The sequence below is a fragment of the Camellia sinensis genome, chromosome 8 (genome assembly GCF_055761805.1).
Source record: "Camellia sinensis isolate YWXY chromosome 8, ASM5576180v1, whole genome shotgun sequence".
NCBI lineage: Eukaryota > Viridiplantae > Streptophyta > Magnoliopsida > Ericales > Theaceae > Camellia > Camellia sinensis.
In genome coordinates, this window is record NC_138968.1 from 142322517 (window position 1) to 142341838 (window position 19322).

General features: G+C 38.0%; 2 protein-coding genes across 16 annotated transcripts in view; one reads left to right on the top strand and one right to left on the bottom strand.

Moving 5' to 3' along the window:
- The window catches only part of LOC114268514 (serine/threonine-protein kinase EDR1), a 52452-nt gene extending 35776 nt beyond the window's left edge, over nt 1-16676 (top strand). For 4 of the 15 annotated variants that reach the window (XM_028209693.2, XM_028209700.2, XM_028209694.2 and 1 more), the window contains 8 exons: nt 5642-5780; nt 9710-10010; nt 11777-11900; nt 12036-12055; nt 12395-12551; nt 15786-16074; nt 16239-16311; nt 16405-16676. In XM_028209693.2, the coding sequence (XP_028065494.2) occupies nt 5642-5780; nt 9710-10010; nt 11777-11900; nt 12036-12055; nt 12395-12551; nt 15786-16074; nt 16239-16311; nt 16405-16487 (1186 nt within the window). In that variant the 3' untranslated portion in view covers nt 16488-16676. The remainder of the gene's footprint in view (nt 1-5641; nt 5781-9709; nt 10011-11776; nt 11901-12035; nt 12056-12394; nt 12552-15785; nt 16075-16238; nt 16312-16404) is intronic. The other 11 variants (XM_028209696.2, XM_082884721.1, XM_082884718.1 and 8 more) reach the window with 3 other exon arrangements.
- A 130-nt stretch (nt 16677-16806) lies between these two features.
- Nucleotides 16807-19322, bottom strand: MAX2 (RNI-like superfamily protein). Its single transcript, XM_028209701.2, has one exon. It carries the CDS (start codon nt 19096-19098, stop codon nt 16921-16923), a length of 2178 nt encoding a protein of 725 aa, XP_028065502.2. The 5' UTR covers nt 19099-19322; the 3' UTR covers nt 16807-16920.

Sequence of the window (19322 nt, forward strand, 5' to 3'; positions counted from 1 at the left end):
ATAAAAAAGGATAGGAGACACTGTATGGTCGTGTCAGACCATTGGTGAAGACACTGAATGGTGGTGTCATAACGTTGTAGAGGACACTGTATGGGGGTGTCATAACGTTGTAGAGGACACTGTATGGTGGTGTCATAACGGTGTAGAAGACAGTTTATGGGGTCATGTCGGACCGTTGTAGAAGACAGTTTATGGGGTCATGTCGGACCGTTGTAGAAACTAACCGGAATCAATGTCGGGACAGTTTACAAAGTCTTGTCGGACCCATGAAGGAGCTAACCGGAATCAATGTCGGGACAGTTTACAGAGTCTTGTCGGACCCTTGTAGAAACTAACCGGAATCTATGTCGGGACAGTTTACAGAGTCTTGTCGGACCCTTAAAAAGTCGCACCCTCAAAAGGTGTGCCCAATTTTTCAAAAAGCGTGCCATCAAAAGGCGTGCCTAATTCATCAAAAGGTGTGCCGGACATGATGGCGAGGCACGTGAGTGCCTTGGTTGGCGTGCCCGTTTGTCGTCTGGCGGCAAGTGGCGCGCGATACGCGTGGCTGCCTCGGCTATTTAACCAAGACGGAGGCTGAGGCCGAGGCAGAGGCTGAGAGAACATGTGGAAATCAAACCAGTCTGAAACCTCTGAAAAACTCTTCGTGGGCTGAGAGAGATACACTGGTAACACTCTGTAAACACTCTGTAACCAACCCATCTCTGAAACACTCAGCAACCATAACATGGCCTCTTCTTCCCGTCCAGCTACCCAGAACATGGCCTCCTCTTCCCGTGGTCTGCTTACGCTCTTTCCAGAACTGAACGAGTCCACAAGAGAAATAACTGGTGCGGTGGCCAGTGAACCTCAACCAAACACCTCTGGTTTTGCTCCGTTGAACTTTCCGATGCGGTCTGTGGAGCAAAAAATGGCGGTGCAAACTGATATTGAGGCCAATCAGTATACTCTGAAGTCATGCGTGAAAACCATGACTGCGGTCACTAACTTGTCGCACCGTCTGCAGAGTAGGGCAAATGAGGTGCAGCAATTAAACGCCCAACTGGCTCTGCTCCAACGCATGTATAAGGATGCGCGAGCAGAGATAAGCGTGCTAAAGACGGAAAACAAGGAGCTGAAGCGGAAGGCCACCGTGATGTTCCGATTTGGAGGGCCGCCATATGCTGCAGTAGAGGAGTATGGGGGAGTGAACGTGCTCGGCGGCGTGGAAAACACGGAGGTAGCACCGTCAAGGACTGTCCAAGACGGAGGCAAGAAGAAGAGACCTGCAGCAGAGTAGAGAAGAAAAATCCCACTGTGGAGGTGGATGTTTTTTTTTTTTTTTTTGTGTGTTGTTGTAAAATGGTGATCGGGGTTGATCCCGAGATGAATAAAATGAGTGTATTGTGCAAATCCAAATGGCGTGAAGGGACAAGACGGAGCAGAAAAATTAGATGGAATGAATAGAAGTTTTTTTTTTTTTTTTTTTTTTTTTTTTTTTTTTTTTTTTAAGAAAAAATAAAAAGTTGAGCTTCAGGAAAAGTGGGGCGGTGGAAAGAAGAAAAAGAGAAAAAAATAAAAATAAAAAATAAAAATAAAAAATAAAAAATATGATGATGGTGGTGGATGGAAAATATATTAAAATGGAAAAGTATATATATATAATAATAATAAGAATAGTGAATTCAGTGGCCCGAGAGGTTCAATGCATTTGCTGATTTATTTATTTATTTTATTTGTTTTGGGTAGAGTGGATCACATGGGTGAGGAATAATAATAAACACAATGCATATTTGTTTATGATTTGAATAAGATAGAGCTAGGAACCAGAAGAGATACCATTCATTCCCCTGGGCCCATTTTGACTGATGAGGGTAATGAAAATCATGGAGATGATATGGGCAGTGAGATGCACGAAGACACCGAAGAGCTTTGTGGCCCAGATAAATTAGGTGGACAACCCAAGTGAACCTCGCTCATCATGATATCCTCCTCCTTAGGTGGACAACCCAGCTTCTCGAGATTGGTGAGGTTAGTGATGGAAACTGGGAAATCACCAGTGAAGAGATTATAGGAGAGGTCAAGTGACCGGAGAGCAGCCATGGACGAAAAGTCTGGCAGTGTTCCAGTGAGGTATGCATAGCTCATGTTTAGTTCTTCTAAGAGAGAGCAGTTGCTGATGCTTTGAGGAAAATTTCCATGGAGGTCGTTGTAGCCGAGGCGAAGAATACGTAGCTCCGGGAGGTAAGAGCACACATCTTCCGGGAAGCGGCCAGAGAGTGACCAACCGGAGAAATCGATCTTCACAACAAACCCATGTTCGTTGCAGCTGATTCCGGCGTAGTTGCAGAAGGGTTTTGGTGTGGTGACATCCCAATCAGACAAGGGGTTGCCTCTGAGAGAGTTCTTCATGAGAGTGAAGAACTGAGACTGGTTAGTTACAGTGGAATGAGAAGTGGTAGATAGAGAGAGTAATAGCAAAATAAGAAAGAAACTATAATGAAAAGCCATGGGAAGGGGGGGGGAGAGAGAGAGAGAGAGGCAGAGGCAGTTATGTTGGTTGAGATCCGGCGGGCGGTCAAGGCAAGGTTGCCGCCCGCCGGAAGGCGAAGAACACCAAGATCTTTAACCTTGCTCTGATACCATGTTAAAATTTATGTATTATTGATTGATATCTTGTTGATTGATATCTGATTGTTGTGTATTACAAATGGTGAGTGGCTCATTATATAGGAGAGGGTGAGTGTAGTAGGTGATGAGTAGGTGAGGAGTAGGTGGTGGTAGGTGATGGTAAATTGGTGGTAGGTGTGGTGGTAGGTGATGGTAAATTGGTGGTAGGTGATGGTAAATTCTAACAGTGTGATAAGCGGGTTTGGCTTAATCATTCATCGTGCATTTTTTCAGACAAATCTTTCTTCGAAATTCTCATTCATAAGTCAAATGTTCTTTCTTTTTTGTTCCACAAGAGAATTTGGAAAGTGGTCGTGCCTATGTAGGTAAGAATTTTAAGTGGTCTTTGGCTCATGGGAAGATCATGACTAATGGTATTTTTCAAAAGAGGAGACTTCATCACTTTCTTTGTCCTCAATGGTGCATAATGTGTAGGAGGAGTGAGGTGTCTTTGGATCACCTATTCCTACATTGTCAAGTGGCTTTGGATCTTTGGCATTCTCTCTTTTGTATGATTGGTATCCCTTGGGTGGCACAGGGTATGTGTGTGCATATGATATTTACTTTCGAGGTTTTGGGGGTAAAAGAAAGCAAAAGTGTTGTGGTGTTGTGTTGTTTTCGCAATGTTTTGGGTTATATGGATGGAAAGGAATGCAAGGATATTTAGGATAGATTGTGTCCCTTTGCATTGTTGTGGGCCTTTGTTTCGACTTCAATTAAAGGGACCCCTCTTTTTTTTTTTTTTTGACTTTTTAGAGATTGGAGAGCTATTTGTGATTGTATAAGTTTTCTCTCTTCATTGGATTTGAGTCGTCTGGTTTCTTTTGATGAGGACTCCTTGTCCTCTTTTTGTACTTTTTTTTGTTGATTAAAAAAAAAAAAAAAGGAAGAAAAAAAAGAATAGGGTTTTCTCGAAAGATATTGAAAAGTCAAGGGGGCATGAATATAATGTTAGTAGAGATTGTGTCATAAATGTCTTAAAAAGTAATGGGGTGGTGTATTAATTGCTTCAGGTTTCAGATTTCTTGAATAGAAATATATAATATCTATGTGTGTACACACTCTTATATATATATATATATATATGTAGAGAGAGAGAGAGAGAGAGAGAGGTATGAGACGCGGAGGAGCTAGTAGCATAAAGAGGAGAGAAGATGGCAATGATAATGATGATGCTGAAGCTCGCCACTGGTACAAGATGCTCCCGATTTCTTCTTCTTATTATTCTCGCTTTTTCTATCAGGGTTTGAGTGTGACTTGTTAGCATTGCTGAATTCTCCATTGAAGAAGTGAGCACTTACCTAAAAGAAAGGGAAAAAAATCCTCCGTTTTCTCAACATATAGAGATCTTAATAGACAGTTATGGAAACAAATTGGTGCTCTAATTTACTTGAGGAATGTTAAGGCACAAGTTTTTGTCATAAACTATAAAACTATTTCCTCTCTCTCTCTCTCTCTCTCACACACACACACACACATACACACACACACACACACATATATATATATATAATTTTTCATAGTTGTTCATGTGAAGCTCTTTTGGTGTATTCTAGTTCTCATTTAATTTTATCTTGGTTCTTTGATAACAATGCTTGCACTGCAAATTTTCCATCTGTCGACAATTCAAGAAGCCTCCCAACTACTTGGGGTCAAATTTATGGATCCATTTCCTCAAGCTGGTTTTATTCAACGCCCCTACTGAAAAATTCTTAGGATTCACGTCCATGATGTGTGACTAAGTCGTACGTTGTTTGTCAACCTATAACAATTTTTCTCTTTTCTTCGGGCTTGGGATTGGTTGTAGTCTTGTAGAAGATTAAACACTAAGAACAACACATGCGGAGTAATTGCAGATTTATATGCTTTCTCTGTAATCCTAGGAAGCATGGGTGTGGGTATGTTATGGGTACGCTGATATGGCAAAACAAAAATAAAAAAAAGAGTAGGGTACAGGTACAATCTGGTACGTCTATAAATTTGTTTATTTGTTTTTTGTAATTAACACTAGTACATGACATATAACAATTAAAAAATTAAATGTAAAAAATAGTTAAAGTATGTTTGTAACGATTAAAAAAAGAGTTTGTGTGTTATTAATGACAGCAAAAACCGAAGTATCCATTTATGGTTGCGCCTATGTAGTTCACTATAAAACAATAACTTGTGACCAAAACATCTTTGTCCAATGATGATGGCATTATGAGATTAAAATGTCTACAGAAAGTACACAGGCATGAACAGAAAACAAAACATGAAGTTTTTGAGAAAATACAAAACCTGAAAAAAATTTGCTAACAGGGTTATCTAAATTCCCATTCCCAGGATGGGTGCTAGTGTTGACTTGATCTTTCATGAGTTTTTTTTTCCCCTGCCTCTCTCTCTCTCTCTCTCTTTCTGATGGGTGTTTAGGGATTGGGAGGTGGTGATATAGAAAATGGAAGAAAGAAAAAAAGAAAACATTTAAAGATGTGAAAACAAAGAGAACTTTTGAAATATAACTTATAAGTAAAGATAAATTGAAAAGATTATTCTATTCTTTTTTTTTTTGGACTTGTTCTCATTATTTCTGTACAATCTTTTGACATCAGCAATTGATTGTGATCTGGGCTGTTATTAAAAAACAGAGTAATCTTTCAGCTCCAGATAGAAATTCGATGTCTTGTACTAATGTGTTTAACTTAAGTGATTTAATACATAGGTGATGGTTTGATCAGCTGATTCTGTATTGGGTTTAAGGCACTAGCTGTTTCAGGGTAGATTTGAAGTACGTATATCAACATGGTCTTGAACTGACAGGGGCTATCATGGCCTGGTTAAAGTTGCACTGCTCATCCTATCATGATATGCATATGTCATAAAAATACATTTGATACGCTTGTTTGATTAAGTAACAACTAATTGTATTTGTCTTTGAAGAATATGTCCATGTTGTTCACATATATAATCCTACAAATTTTTATGTTTATTATGTGCTTAATGACCACTCCAGGGCTGTGCGAGCAATGAATGAAACTTTGAAGCAGAATCGTCTTTTGGGAGAACAGGGGGATGATAGGTCTTTTTTGTATTCTTCAAATGACGGAAACATTGGTTCAGATCATCAAAAGAATGTGCGTAGCTGTATTTTGGTAACTCTGGACTGCAACAATACTTTACATCATCTTTCTATTGAGATTTGGATTTTGGGTTAGAGTCTGTCATCATGAGTAAACTTCGATTTCTTAAGTCCACAATGCACAAGTTTATGTTGATTTCCACTTTTTCAAGTGTGGCATGCTATTTTATCATTTGAGTTGTTGGTTCTGAATATAAAATGCTTTTAAGTAGACAACTTGGCTTTCTTTTCTTTTTTTCTTTCTTAAATATATTTTGAGATTTGGTGGTAAATTTGGGTTTGAAAGCGCTGTTTATCTGCTGCCATATTTTAATTGTTGAGTTTGTATGGAACCATATGGACGTATTTGAATTTCTTGTTTTCATAAGTTCTTTATTATCTGATTTATGTTTGGTCCCTTTGGATTTTAATGATGCAACCTTGAAAGAGGAGTTTGGCTTTTGTTAGAATCAGGGGAGAGAGGCTACTTTGCACAATAGATGAATGGGATTGTCTCCTTGCTGTTCTGATCACAATGTTCTATGCCATTTGCCGTCTTTTTTTGAAAAAAAAATTAATTAATTTGCCTTAGTACATTGTAAGGAGGTGACTTGTCTGGGAGTGGGATGCTATCGAATGTTATCTACATTGAAGCTTTTATGATAGATAGGATGGTCCATGGAAGTGCTTTGAGAGTATTGTGCTTTGGGTGGCACAATGGGAATGAGGAGGATACTAAAGGTTGAAAGAGCAGGGTATTCTTTGGCAGTAAGTGATTTAAAAGAGCAAATGCCGGATCCACAAAAGCTTTGGAAGTAGCCTGCTTTTATATCTTCAGTGTACGGGAGAAAGTATTTTGGGTGCTATTCACTGCTAGATCATTGTTTTGAAGAATGTCCTTAAAAGTGATCATATTCTTTTGGCTTTAGGACCAGAGAGTTGTCATGTGTTGTGATCTTTCGAGTCCTTAAAGTAAGGTTTTATGGAGTCATGCATCTATTTGTTAGAAGGGATGAGCTGGGAGGGCAGGAAAAGAGGATAGAAAAGGGAAGGGTTAGAGATTGAATCCTTCATTTGCTGGGAAAGGAAAGGGAAGGAAAACTAGAGGTGGATTAAAACCTACAGGCCACCAAAAAATCAATCTGCCCAAAAATGGGTGGAAAGGATGAAGGAAAGAAAATACCTTTTCAGAGTTTTGCCTTTAAACAACACCGTTGTGTCAATGTGCAAGGGTTTGGTGGCTAGAAAGAGTAACACCCTTTCTACTTCCTGCTCAACCAATTAGACAGATGGATTTGCGGTTGACGGCTTAAAATTTACAGGTAAATAGGTTGCACAAACAAGAATGTGTAGAAAATGATGAACTGTTAAATTGCATATTTCAGAGAATTTCTGTTGCAAGAGAATGGCCCTGTTTGGTAGAGCTGTGGGAAAATGATTATAGATTATGGCTTAACAGATTATAACTTATAGCTTTAAATATAAGCTGTTAACCTGTTTGGTATAGCTGTGGGATTATCAATTTAATCAGTATAGTAGTGTTTGGTTGAATAAGCTGTAAAATAACTTTTTATTGTATAATGTCTTTTTTTCCCTTTTTTCTTTTCCTTAAGTTTATTTTATTTCATTTTATTTTTTATTTTTCTCCTCTTCTTTTCTTCTCTTAATTGTTTTTTATTCTCTTCTTTCCTTATTTCTTTTTTTTTTCTTTTCTGCTTTTAATTTTTTTTTTCTTTAGTTTATAGTTTATTTTTTCAAATTAGAAGTGGTGCAAGTATAGTGAGATTGATCATGAGAAAATTTTGAAAAATGCTGAAATACCAATTAATTGATATTTTTTAATTTATTAAAAATTAAAAATTGTTAGAAATACCAATTAATATTTTTAATTTATTTTTTCAAATTAGAAGTGAGTTAATTGATATTTTTTTAATTTATTAAAAATTGTTACAAATACCAATTAATATTTTTTAATTTATTATTACAAAATTGTTGCAAAATATACCAATTTATTAATTTTTTTATTAATTTACCAGTAAATGTAAGAACTACAGTTGTGGCTTCAATTCAGGAGGAAGCTTCATCTTCTCTCTCTAGAACTTTTCTTTTGAAATGCAGAGAAAACTCGTTATCTACCATTTTTTTTTTCTAGATCAACCGTTTTCAATCGGAATGACTTTCTAGGACAAAAACCACATCAAATCACACAAATCTTCACTTCGCAGTGAATCCAAACATAGAGATCTTTCCTTATCTAACCAAACTCTTATCAAATTCACTGAAAAAATGAAAACAAAAAACAAATGGAAAATCAAAATAGAAAACTCTTCAGCTCGGAGTTTCGCGATCCGATCTTCAAGTTTCGCGCTCGATCCGATCTTCAAGTTTCGCGATCCCAAAAAGGAGAAGAAAATGAAAAGATGACTATCGTCACCGGAAATCATCGTCCGAAATCGCCTATGGTCGCCGGAAATCGCCCATCAAGTTTTCTCACGCTCGCCGGAAATCTTTACCGGAAATCGTCTCTATCTCTCCCTCAAGTGAGCAATGAATAGTGTCTTACAAAATGGGATTTATATTATTGGGTTTTTGGTAATAGTTGGATATTGACAAGGATATTTAAGTAATTTAAACCTCCCTTACCAGCTTCCCACTTAAGCCGATTTTTATAAGCACCCCAAGAGCTGCTTTGGAAAATAAGCTGAAAATAGCTTAACATAAGTTATAAGTTGTTTTGATAAGCTGTGCCAAACACTCTAAAATAGCTTAATATAAGCTAAAAGTTGTTATAAGCTGCTTATAAGCTTAGCCAAACAGGCACAATAAATTGAAAGAACTTAAACAAGAAGATGAGAAGAAGCTAGCTAGTAAGAAGAGAAAAATGTCTTTGAGCCTTATTGTTTGAAAGAAATGTTTTGTGCTTCCACTCTTGTCCTCCTTATTTTTCCCTTGCCTCTGTTCTCTTTCTTTTTTCTTTTTCATTTTTTTTTTCCTTGAATAAATAAATAAATAAATAATAAAAACACTTACCCCAGGCCTATCAACTGATCGAATGTTGCCCAATGTAACCCTTACATTGAGCTGAATATCATCAGGGACGTGGATGGATTGAGTTTGTCTATGTTGGGGAAGCCTTTCCAATTGTTGAGCTAGTCATCAATTTAATACAACTAAACTGAGTTTCAGTTGCAATTATCCTCTAATGGCCTTGCATCTGTGTATTTTCCTTGGAAAGTTTTCCTCTTTTTCTTTTTTGTCGGGGAAAGTCCTGCAGCTGCTAAGCAGAACATGTGAAATTACTATTTGTTAACTTTTTGCGATCGAGCCTAAAAGAACACGTGGATTTCAACTTACTTCCAAGTTCCAAGTTAAAATCGGCACAGTCAAATCTGGGTAAAAGAATGTCACAAAATTGGTTTTGGTTATTTCCTATTCATTTATTTTTCTGTAACCTTCATTTTCTTATGCATTATAGGTTTGATTACTATTAATGCATTTGTGCCTCGTTTAGATGTTTTTCTTCTGATGTTCCTTGTAGTTTTTTGTTATGATTCTGGTTGATATACGTGTGATCATTTCTATAGCTTATGCTAAAAGAATGAAAAGAATTATTTGGCTTACCCATGAATGAGGTAGAGACCATGTATATATAATAGATTCATGATACAATTTAGGAAACGATATAAATAAGGAAACAATACTAAATTAGTGAATGACACAATTACAAATTATATACATAATACTAAAAATAAAAAGATTTTATGTACTCTAATTTCTATATTCAACATTCCTAGATAATGGAAAAATTGAACTTTGTTTTTTAAGCTTATAATTGCATTGTAACTCAAATGCAGTCTGCCTGAACTCGAATGAATTGCAGATATTTCTCGCAGTGGGGATTTTACAATTGTTTACTTATTTTTGTGTTTGTTTGTTTCTTTATAACTCTGTGCCCTAATTCAGGTATCTGATTTTGACCAGCATGATCGTGATGAAATCTCGGGTGGAAGGTCTGCTTTATATGCTCATCCTAGGGAGCAAATAAGTTCTCAAAAGGCAATATCATTACCTTCATCCCCACATGAATTTAGTAGTCCACCTTCTGAAAGAGGTGGGACTTCAGACTACAAAGAAAATGATGAAACGGTCTCAACATGGCACAAAGTACTGGAGTCGCCCATGTTCCAAAATAAGCCTCTCCTACCATTTCAAGAATGGAATATTGATTACAGAGAACTGACTGTCGGAACTCGTGTTGGGATTGGTAAGCATTACCCTTCCTAATATTCCATGCCAGTATTTTTGACTTTGGAAATTTATTAGGTTTACAATGTACCGCTTGGGTACCATACATAATGCTATGGCTATTCAATATATCTGAGGGAACTATTATCTCCTTGGTAAAAGATTGATCTGATTAATGGTAGATGGAAGTTGTTTAGGACCTTGAGGGAACAATTATCACCTATGTTTTTTTACTCTCTTGGTTCATGTCCCAGGCAGATTGATCTCTATGGCAGAAGTTGTTGGCAACATTAACAGTTTATAAATGGGCAAATATTGGTTTAAAAGTTACTTGTCTGTGCATTGCTAATGACACAGTTCTGTTCAGAGAGAAAATTGGTTTACTAATCTAAAGTTTATATGAATTTAAAAGGTTATCACTGAAATCATCAAGGCTAGTAACTGCGCTATAAATGTTCTTTAATATAGGAAAATAATGTAATTGTGGAGAGAGAGAACTCATAATAGATATGTTACGTGGATTCGGGTACAAATATCGAGTGTAGGTGGTGCGTGTCCAAGCATCAGATGTTCCTAAACCTAAATCTTTGTATATTGGAATATGCTTCCAAAAGTTGGGTATGGTATGGTGGCACATCTTGAATGCTTATATATGTATTGTATATTGTATAATTGTAACACCCGAGAGCATTACAGCAATAAGATAGTTTATTATGTTGAAATTATGGTATTCTAATCTTAAATTTCATAATGTTGTTAGAATTGTCCTTTTATTGAAAAAGACAAACATTAATGCATTAAGGCCAAGTACACAATTTTGCCTTGAATAAACAAAGAGTGGGGAAAAGACAACAAAAGATGATATGAGAGAGAGAGAGAGAGAGAGATGCAATGGGGTTTGCGATGCTATTCTGATGACGTATCGCGACAAATGGCTTTGATACCACGTGAGTTTGGAGAGTCAAAAATGTATATCATTATATTAACACATTAATCCTTACATTAGAAAATTGATTGACGCAATAAATAAATAGAGAGACACAGAAGACAAAATATAATAAAAATACAAAAGTATCCCTTAGCTAAATATAAAATAAATAAATAAATAACTAAAAGAAAATACATTTCTACACAATATCGAGGCATATCTAATGAGTGTTGGTATCCAATGCGGACATGACCCTTTATTTTAATCTCCATGCTTCTTATGTTTTGAGTAACAATTGCAATCATTGTGGATATTTCACAGAGACTTTTGACTAAATCTTTTATTTTGTCATCAAGAGAATAGATACTTTAAGAAACTGGGCAGGATGGTTACTTGGCTATCAGGGAGACTTCCTTGGAAAACCGTTGATTATGGTGCCTAAGTTTGATTTCATGTTAAATTTGTTCTTGGGGATTAGTCTAAAACTAACTTGCTGGAAGACTTTAAGGTTAGTGGTGACTATGTCAAGGTTCCATTCCTTATTTATTTGTCTTTTGAGATTCAAAGGGAATCCACGTGATCGTATGAGCATGTTCATTGGTGTTCTTACCTTGGAATTTCACTTTTTCCAGACGTATAGGGATAGTCAAAGTTAACATTTCTTCTCTAATCTCTAAATGTTCTATTCAACATCCGCCAACCTAATGCAGGATGTTGTTGAAATGGTGATGGTTGATGGTTCTTTTAGCTCTAAATCTTTAATCATGTTGCTCTTTAGCTTTGTTGACGCCTCAAGTTTTGTGACATCCTTGTTTTTTTAAATTAATGTTTCTATTTGTACCTTTTTTTATCTCCAGGGTTCTTTGGAGAAGTTTTCCGTGGCATTTGGAATGGAACAGATGTCGCCATCAAGGTTTTCTTGGAGCAAGATCTGACTGCTGAAAATATGAAGGATTTCTGCAACGAAATATCCATCCTCAGGTGATATTCTTTTACACAGCCTGATGTTCTTTGTCCTTTTAACATGAGCTTTTGTTTATGTTAATTCAATTATATCTTGATGTCTTTCTAACGTACTCTTTTTACTTCTGTTATATGTTTTTTTTTTCTGTACAGCCGCCTCCGACACCCAAACGGTACTCTTCTTCACCTGATTTTTGTCAAACTATACATTTCACATGCGATCTGCTCTTTTGAAAGATTCTCCATGTGATTGAAAATCTAAGGGAACCTAGTATTTTAAATGTGCAGTAAATTTTTTAATAAATATTGAATCAACATAGAAGAAAAAAAGAACTTTTAAGGCACAAGTATCTGCAAAATGAAATTAATGGGAAGAACTTTTTGCTCCTTTATTTCAGGGTTATGGACATGTAAGATGGAATGGAAATGAAAAAAAAAAATAGAACTCTAATGTGACTAAAGTTATCTTTACTATTTAGATGTTTATCCAACTAATGCCTTTTCTTTTGCAGTTATCTTATTTCTTGGTGCATGCACTAAGCCCCCACACTTGTCAATGGTCACTGAATACATGGAGATGGGATCCTTGTATTATTTGATCCATTTAAGTGGGCAGAAAAAGAAACTCAGCTGGCGGAGGAGACTAAAAATGCTGCGTGATATATGCAGGTGCGTTGAATCTGTGTAATTCATGGAAACTCTTTTTGTTTCTTGGTTTTATTGCATAAATGATATACTGCATTGTGTAATACCTTCTATTCCAGTGAAATTTTATTGGTCTTGTGAAGCTCAACCTTTGGCTGGTTATGTCGTCACTATCACATTGATGTGTGCTGTTCAATGATAGTTTTTGCTCTTTTTTTTTATTTTATATTATATATTTTTTCTTTTTTCTTTTAATTTTTTTACACATTTTGCTTTGTCCTTCTCTCTCTCTCTCTCTCTCTCTCTATTTGTGTGTTTTATTTTTTGATATTATATATATTTTTTATTTTCACACATTTTTCTTTTGTCCTTTTTTTCTTCTTTATTTGTGTTATGGAAGTTGAACCTTTTGGTCTAAGGTTTCACTTAAACTTTTGGAAAAACTGTTATTGTATGTTCCAATTTACTTAGTGCCATTTGCCTGCCTACCTTAGATGGCACTACTTTGTCTTGGTTTAGGCATGGTCCAGAGTGAAATTGTTTCAGTATTTAGGGGGAAAGATTGATTTAGGCACGGTACAGAGTGAAATCCAGATGGAAAGAGTATCACAAGCAAAAGAGAGAAAGCATGAAAAAAGGCAGATAATTGAGCATATAGTTAGATTAGTTTATCTAATTCGCTTCATTCCCTTTTTCCAACATCCACCATATTATATATCTAGATATTCTACCGTAAGCATTTTCTAAATTTGTAAAACCTATATGTAGATCCCCTTCTTTTTACTATGCATTTTTCTATTAATCTTCCTAGTAAATATAGCCCGCCCTTAATTGATCTACCGGACCATATCTTTAAATATCTCTTTTTATATATATATATGGGTTCTAAAGTGCTTTTTTTCCACTCAGCAGACATTTTTCTAGTCATTAGAATCTTATTAAAGAATTATGTTAACCAAATCACCCCCTCCTTACCTAAGAATTTCCACGCCTCGATATGTAATTTTTTACTGAGGTGAGTATGAATATTCCGTAAATAGTCACATGTTCCCTAGAATATGGAAATTAGGAATTCTTCATGAAGTCTTTTCTTTTGATTAGCCAACCTCTACTCAATGTTGGTCATGTTGATTGAGTGGGGAAGAGTGGCTAGAGTGACTACTTGGTGACTGCTGTTTGGTTGCTAAGGATTTTTGATTTGGATGTGTATGTGCAATTGTTTGGTGGAGATATCAATGTTGGTATATGCTTATCTGTGACATTTGAATTTATGGTCTATAAAATTGCTGTTCACCAGGTTTAGTGGTTTCGATCTAGAGCATGATATGATGGATCTTATTCAGAAATAGTGTGTATCTCATAGGGGAAAATGTGCCAGTTCGGTTTAGCAGATTGAGTGTCTATTTAGTAGTTTCAATTTTTTTTCTAGAGGAGAACTGAGTATTGAAGAAACTTCTGGTTGTCAGGGTTTGTTCTGGAAAGTTATTTACAGGTTAGGGTTTCAACCTGAGAAAGAAGTATGCTTCTGTTCCAAATTCCATCACTGGTAGCTACAGAAAGAGTAATGTCAGAGAGAGCTTGGGTTTTACCAAAAGCAACTTGGGTTCAAGTAATTGGTTGCTTGCTTCTAGGATGGCGACTTGCCTTGGTTCAGCCTACAGGTTTCAAAACCAATTTGATACGGAGATTGGTCTCCCATATCTTCATGTGCTCAAGCAATGAAAAATGTTGCTCGACATAAAGGTTTAAATGGGGAGTCAAAGCTTCTTCATTATATTTTATTTTTTCTTTTAACAAGTAGGACCAAACTCCCGAGCCAGATGAGATGGTATTCATACACTGTAACAAATGATAAAGGTAAACAGACTTTGCCCAGAGTATTGTTTGATTGGAATCAAAGAGTTATTTTTATTTCTTTGATTCTTAAATTAGGTCTGTTGAGATTGGGGTACAAATTAAACTAAGTGGGAGAACTTGTTTCTGAATAAAAACATTACTGCCCTGAAATCATTTTAAAATATTGCAGGACTGTTGATCAATAGGCTAAAAGCGATTGGAGAGTTTGTAGCAATCAGTTAGACACTGAGTTTGTACGCAAGGGGTGCTGATTGGTTACCCTGCTCTCAACTCGCTGATGGGTGAACTTTGACCAAATTTTCCATAAATATGTGGATTTTTATTTTTTTCTGAGTGCGCGAATTAACATCAGAAAGGGGCAATCCATTAAGTCAGTGTGTATTTTCATTGGTTGCACTTGTTCCAATCTAGATACCTTTCACTTATCAATTCTAAAGCCTGTTTGAGGTTGAAGTACATGCCACCATCATCTTTTTTCTTGGAAATTACAAAGGTCACTTTCAAATTGAAGTGTAAACTTGAAAATCATGCGAATTTATATGCCAATCAGGTAAACAATTTGTAAGAACCCACTGAACCAACTTACATATGTTTTATGGTCAAGTATTTTTTTCATTTAATAGGTGTATATTTTTTACAGATATGTATATATCTTTTCCGATCATTTTATATGTATGTTTTAGTGTATATACACTCATATTATTTAATAGGCACTCTCTATCATACACATTTTTATATTCGACGCTATTGCTCTCGCTCCTGCTCCCGCTCGACGAATCAGTCACTTAGAGCAATCACAGCACCTCTGTCGTTACACAATACTTTCTCGATGTGGTTCTTATTGGTTGGTTTGGGAATATGCTATTTTATTAATTTTTTTGCTAAAATACGAGGTTCGCCTTTATTAGGCACATTTAACTTCCATCCTCCCAGACCTCCATCCAATGGGGACTAACTCTAAACTCAGCTTACTTAGTTGTGTTTATATTCTCATAACACTCGGGCTTGGATAAAGAAAATTGGAGCTCTATTTCACTTTTGCATAGCTGCAAAGGTGATGATCTTTGGAGTTCGGATAGTGTTATATGTAAGCAACTATATATGCATAGGAATTTTGATATACTAAGTGAACAATATTTCACAATTAGGAAATGCAAGCATTCATTGCTTACTTTTTGCACTCTTTCTGAACTGGCAGGCGAGTGTCACCAACATCAAATTACATTTTGCTTGAATTGAACATTCCGTATCATATTAGCGGTTTTAATTATATGTGGCTTTACCGTTGTACACTGGCATCCTATGCAAGTAGACATACCTGAAGATTCTTGCTTTTCTGAATCGACTACATCTAATACTTCTTGGGACTGTTTGTTTAATTTAATTTTGTTGGTACTGAAGGGGACTGATGTGCATACACCGGATGAAGATAGTGCATCGCGATGTGAAAAGTGCAAATTGTCTTGTAAACAAGCATTCAACAGTTAAGATCTGCGATTTTGGGCTGTCAAGAATAATGACCGACACCCCCATGAGAGACACTTCATCAGCTGGAACTCCAGAATGGATGGCTCCTGAACTCATTCGCAATGAACCCTTCACAGAGAAATGTGATATTTTCAGCCTTGGTGTAATAATGTGGGAACTCTGCACTCTAAGTCGACCATGGGAGGGTGTTCCCCCAGAGAGGGTATAGTGAAATATGGTTTCTTAGTTTATTTGCTTTATTGTTATTGTTATTGTTTTTTGGTCAGTATGAGGAAGAACATTGGTTTTTTTTTTTTTTTTTTTTAAGGTGATATTATTTGTTGAAAAGTATGAGGTTGATTGATGTTCGTTCTCTCTACTGTTTAGGTTGTTTATGCTGTTGCAAATGAGGGGTCAAGGTTGGAGATTCCTGAAGGTCCTCTAGGCAGGCTAATTGCAGGTCATCCACCATAACAAATTCAATAATTTTTTGCTAAAAAAATCTTTATGTCAAATTGAAGATTTCTTATGGTTTTCACGTCTTAAATTGCAGATTGCTGGGCAGAACCACAAGAACGACCAAGCTGCGAGGAGATTCTCACAAGGCTGCTAGACTGCGAGTACTCGCTCTGCTAAGTGTAATCTTTGTTTGTTGTATAAAAACAAAAAACAGCATAGTAGAGGTGTAACATTGTGTTCTCGGCTCAAGTTGTAAAACATTTCTTATGATTTTCCAGTTCTGAAAAAAAAAGAAAGAAACTCTTGTTTGATCTTCACTTTGGAATGATAAAAAACCAAAAAAAAGAAAAGAAGAAACTTTGATATCTTTCTTTGTGCAATCAAGATGCAAAATTGCAATTCTCTTCTTCAATATTGAAGGGGTTAGTTTATTTCTGTGTTGTGTCGTGTGGTGTTGTGTTGTTTAGCTACTTGCAGAGTGTCATCAAAACTAAACTGTCAACAGAATTAGAAAATCTCAATTTCACAAAACTCATACATGTCACAAGAGTAGTTTCAGTGATTTTCTTAGGGTTTCGACTACTACATGAAAGGGCTGCTAAGTCTTGTTTCAGTCAAGGATACGACGCCCATTCAATGCATCCTCAAAACGACGACACGAGTCCATTCTCATCTCCGTGCTCATGTCATTCTCTGGTGCCGGGTAATAATCTTCTCTCAGCTGCACATCTCTCAGATTCGGAATCCTTAGAAGGAACATCATGAAATGCTCGTGTGCAGTTCCATGGATAAACAGCTTCCTCAGTGTTGCGCATTCTTGAAGCAATCCAGCAGCGGGAAGCGATAGACTCCTCTGGTTAACGTCCCTGTCTTGCGGCGGCCAGTAATCGAGCTCGCTCAGGCTCAAATTCCCTATCCCAAACAGATAAAACCGTTCCCAAAGACTCAAATCCATCTGCCCCAATGGCGCAGTATGCACATAACCTATTGTATCTCCACAATCCAAATGCAACTTAGTAAGCTCCGGGTAACAAGCGAGGTGGCTCAATCCGAATTCGCGTGACGATGGCTTTGACCATTCCCTGCAATCCCCTTCAACTTTGATTTTAATCTCTTCTAAAATAGGGCAATTTTCAAGACCAGCGTCAACTAATGGAGTCAAAAGCTCACCAACACTGATCCAAAGCGATAGATACTGAAGTTTGTCCCATGTCCTGCCATAAAAACCATTGCCAATGCCACTTCCACCCCCTTCTTCCTCCCCATAAGAACAATTGAGGTCGTAAGTGTACTTGCATTTCTTTTTTGTTTTGATCATATCTTCAGAGTCTGTACTATAGTAGAAGTCTGCAAAACTAAACACCGATTGCTGCATCTTGTTCTTCATCACACCACCCTCCTCTTCTTCTTCTGACTTGTTGAGATCGAAGTTGTATTCGGTGCCCTGCTGAGCCTCGAATTGCTCGACACTGTCCCAAACACAATCGATGTGAAGCCGCTGAATTCGGTCCTGAATTGGCTCCAACGCTTTCAACGACGACACCGCGCCGAGGTTCTTGCAGCAAGAGATCTTGACCTCGACCAAACTCCGATGAAGCAAACAAGCCAGCGTCCTCATTCCTCTCACCGTGATTTTCCTGCAACCCTGAACCTCAAATTTAGCCAATCTCGAACACCCTCTAGCAATAGCAATCAACCCCAAATCAGTCAAGTCCGCAGAGTTCTTAATCGACAAAGCCTCAAGCCCTTGAAACAGAGCAATGCCATCGAGCCTAGATTCAAGGCTCGACTCATTCGCCGTGCAAACCCCGTGAAATTGCCCTAATTTGAGCGATCTCAGCTTCGTACACTTCAAATTCAGCTCCTCTAACGCTCGCCTACTGTCTCTGACATTTTTACAAACATCTAGCACGAGCTCTTCCAACAATGGCAACCCAGAGAACATATCGATCAAAGCCGCAGTCCCGATCACCGCGTCCTCGGCAGTGAAACCTTCATCGTTCGGATCACCCCTAGAACTCAACAAAGCCGAAGTATCCACAAGATGAAGTACGGAAAGGTTGGGGCAATTAGAGGAGATAGACAGCAAAGTCTCATCGGTAACAAACCCAATGTACCTATGATCAAACATACACGCTACAAGAAACTGCCTCAAGCTAGGGCAAGCAGAGGTGATCGATTTGATCTCGTCGGACTTGAATCCTTCGGCGAAGGAGGGGTTGAGGAGATCGAGACGAGTGAGGTTTGAGGCCAGATTGGGATGAGATTGGAGAGGCGGAGATATGTCGTCAGTCCAGCAGTAAAAGGAAGACAAATCGAGATTGGAAATGGATCGACAGTGTTCGAAGAGAGGAGCGAAATCGGCACCGGGAGGCAATTGAGGCCTCTGGTGCCATCGAACGAGCTTGACATGTTTCAATTGGGGCCACTGAGGGGCCAAGAGGAGGAGAGTGGAGGGGGTGCGAGAGTAGAGAGTGAGGGAGGTGACGGAGGGGAAGGCGTGGCGGAGGAGTTGGGCGAGGAGAGAGGGGTCGGGGGCGGAGGAGAGGAGAGAGTGGCCCCAGGGAGAGAGGAGAGAGAGGTCGAGGTGGGAGACGGATCGGAAACAGGTGGGGAGGATGAAGAGGTCGCGGACGTTGCCGCGGAGGGTGAGGTGGGTGCGGGTGGCGCGTTCCAGGAGGAGCCATTTCCGGCAGACGAGGGCGGCGGAGTTGCGGCTGCGTGTGTCGGAAACGGCCGCGATTATGTTTGAGAGGATTACGTCCGGCAGGTCGGTCACGGCGGCCATTGAAGGGAGTGAAGTGAGGTTTGTGGATTTAGAGAGAGAGAGATGAGGATGAAATAGGGAAGGTAGAGAGAGAGAGAGAGGTACTGGTGGTGGAGGAGGTTGTCGGGATGTGGTGAGAGGCACGTGATAGTTTGTTGATGATATCCAAATCTAATCTCTCTCTCTCTCTGCATTGGTCATTGGGACCAAACAAACACTCTCACTCCTCTGGGAAAGCGCGTGAC

Excerpts from the sequence above, each read along its gene's own strand:
- MAX2 (XM_028209701.2), bottom strand. The coding sequence starts at position 19,098 with ATGGCCGCCGTGACCGACCTGCCGGACGTAATCCTCTCAAACATAATC.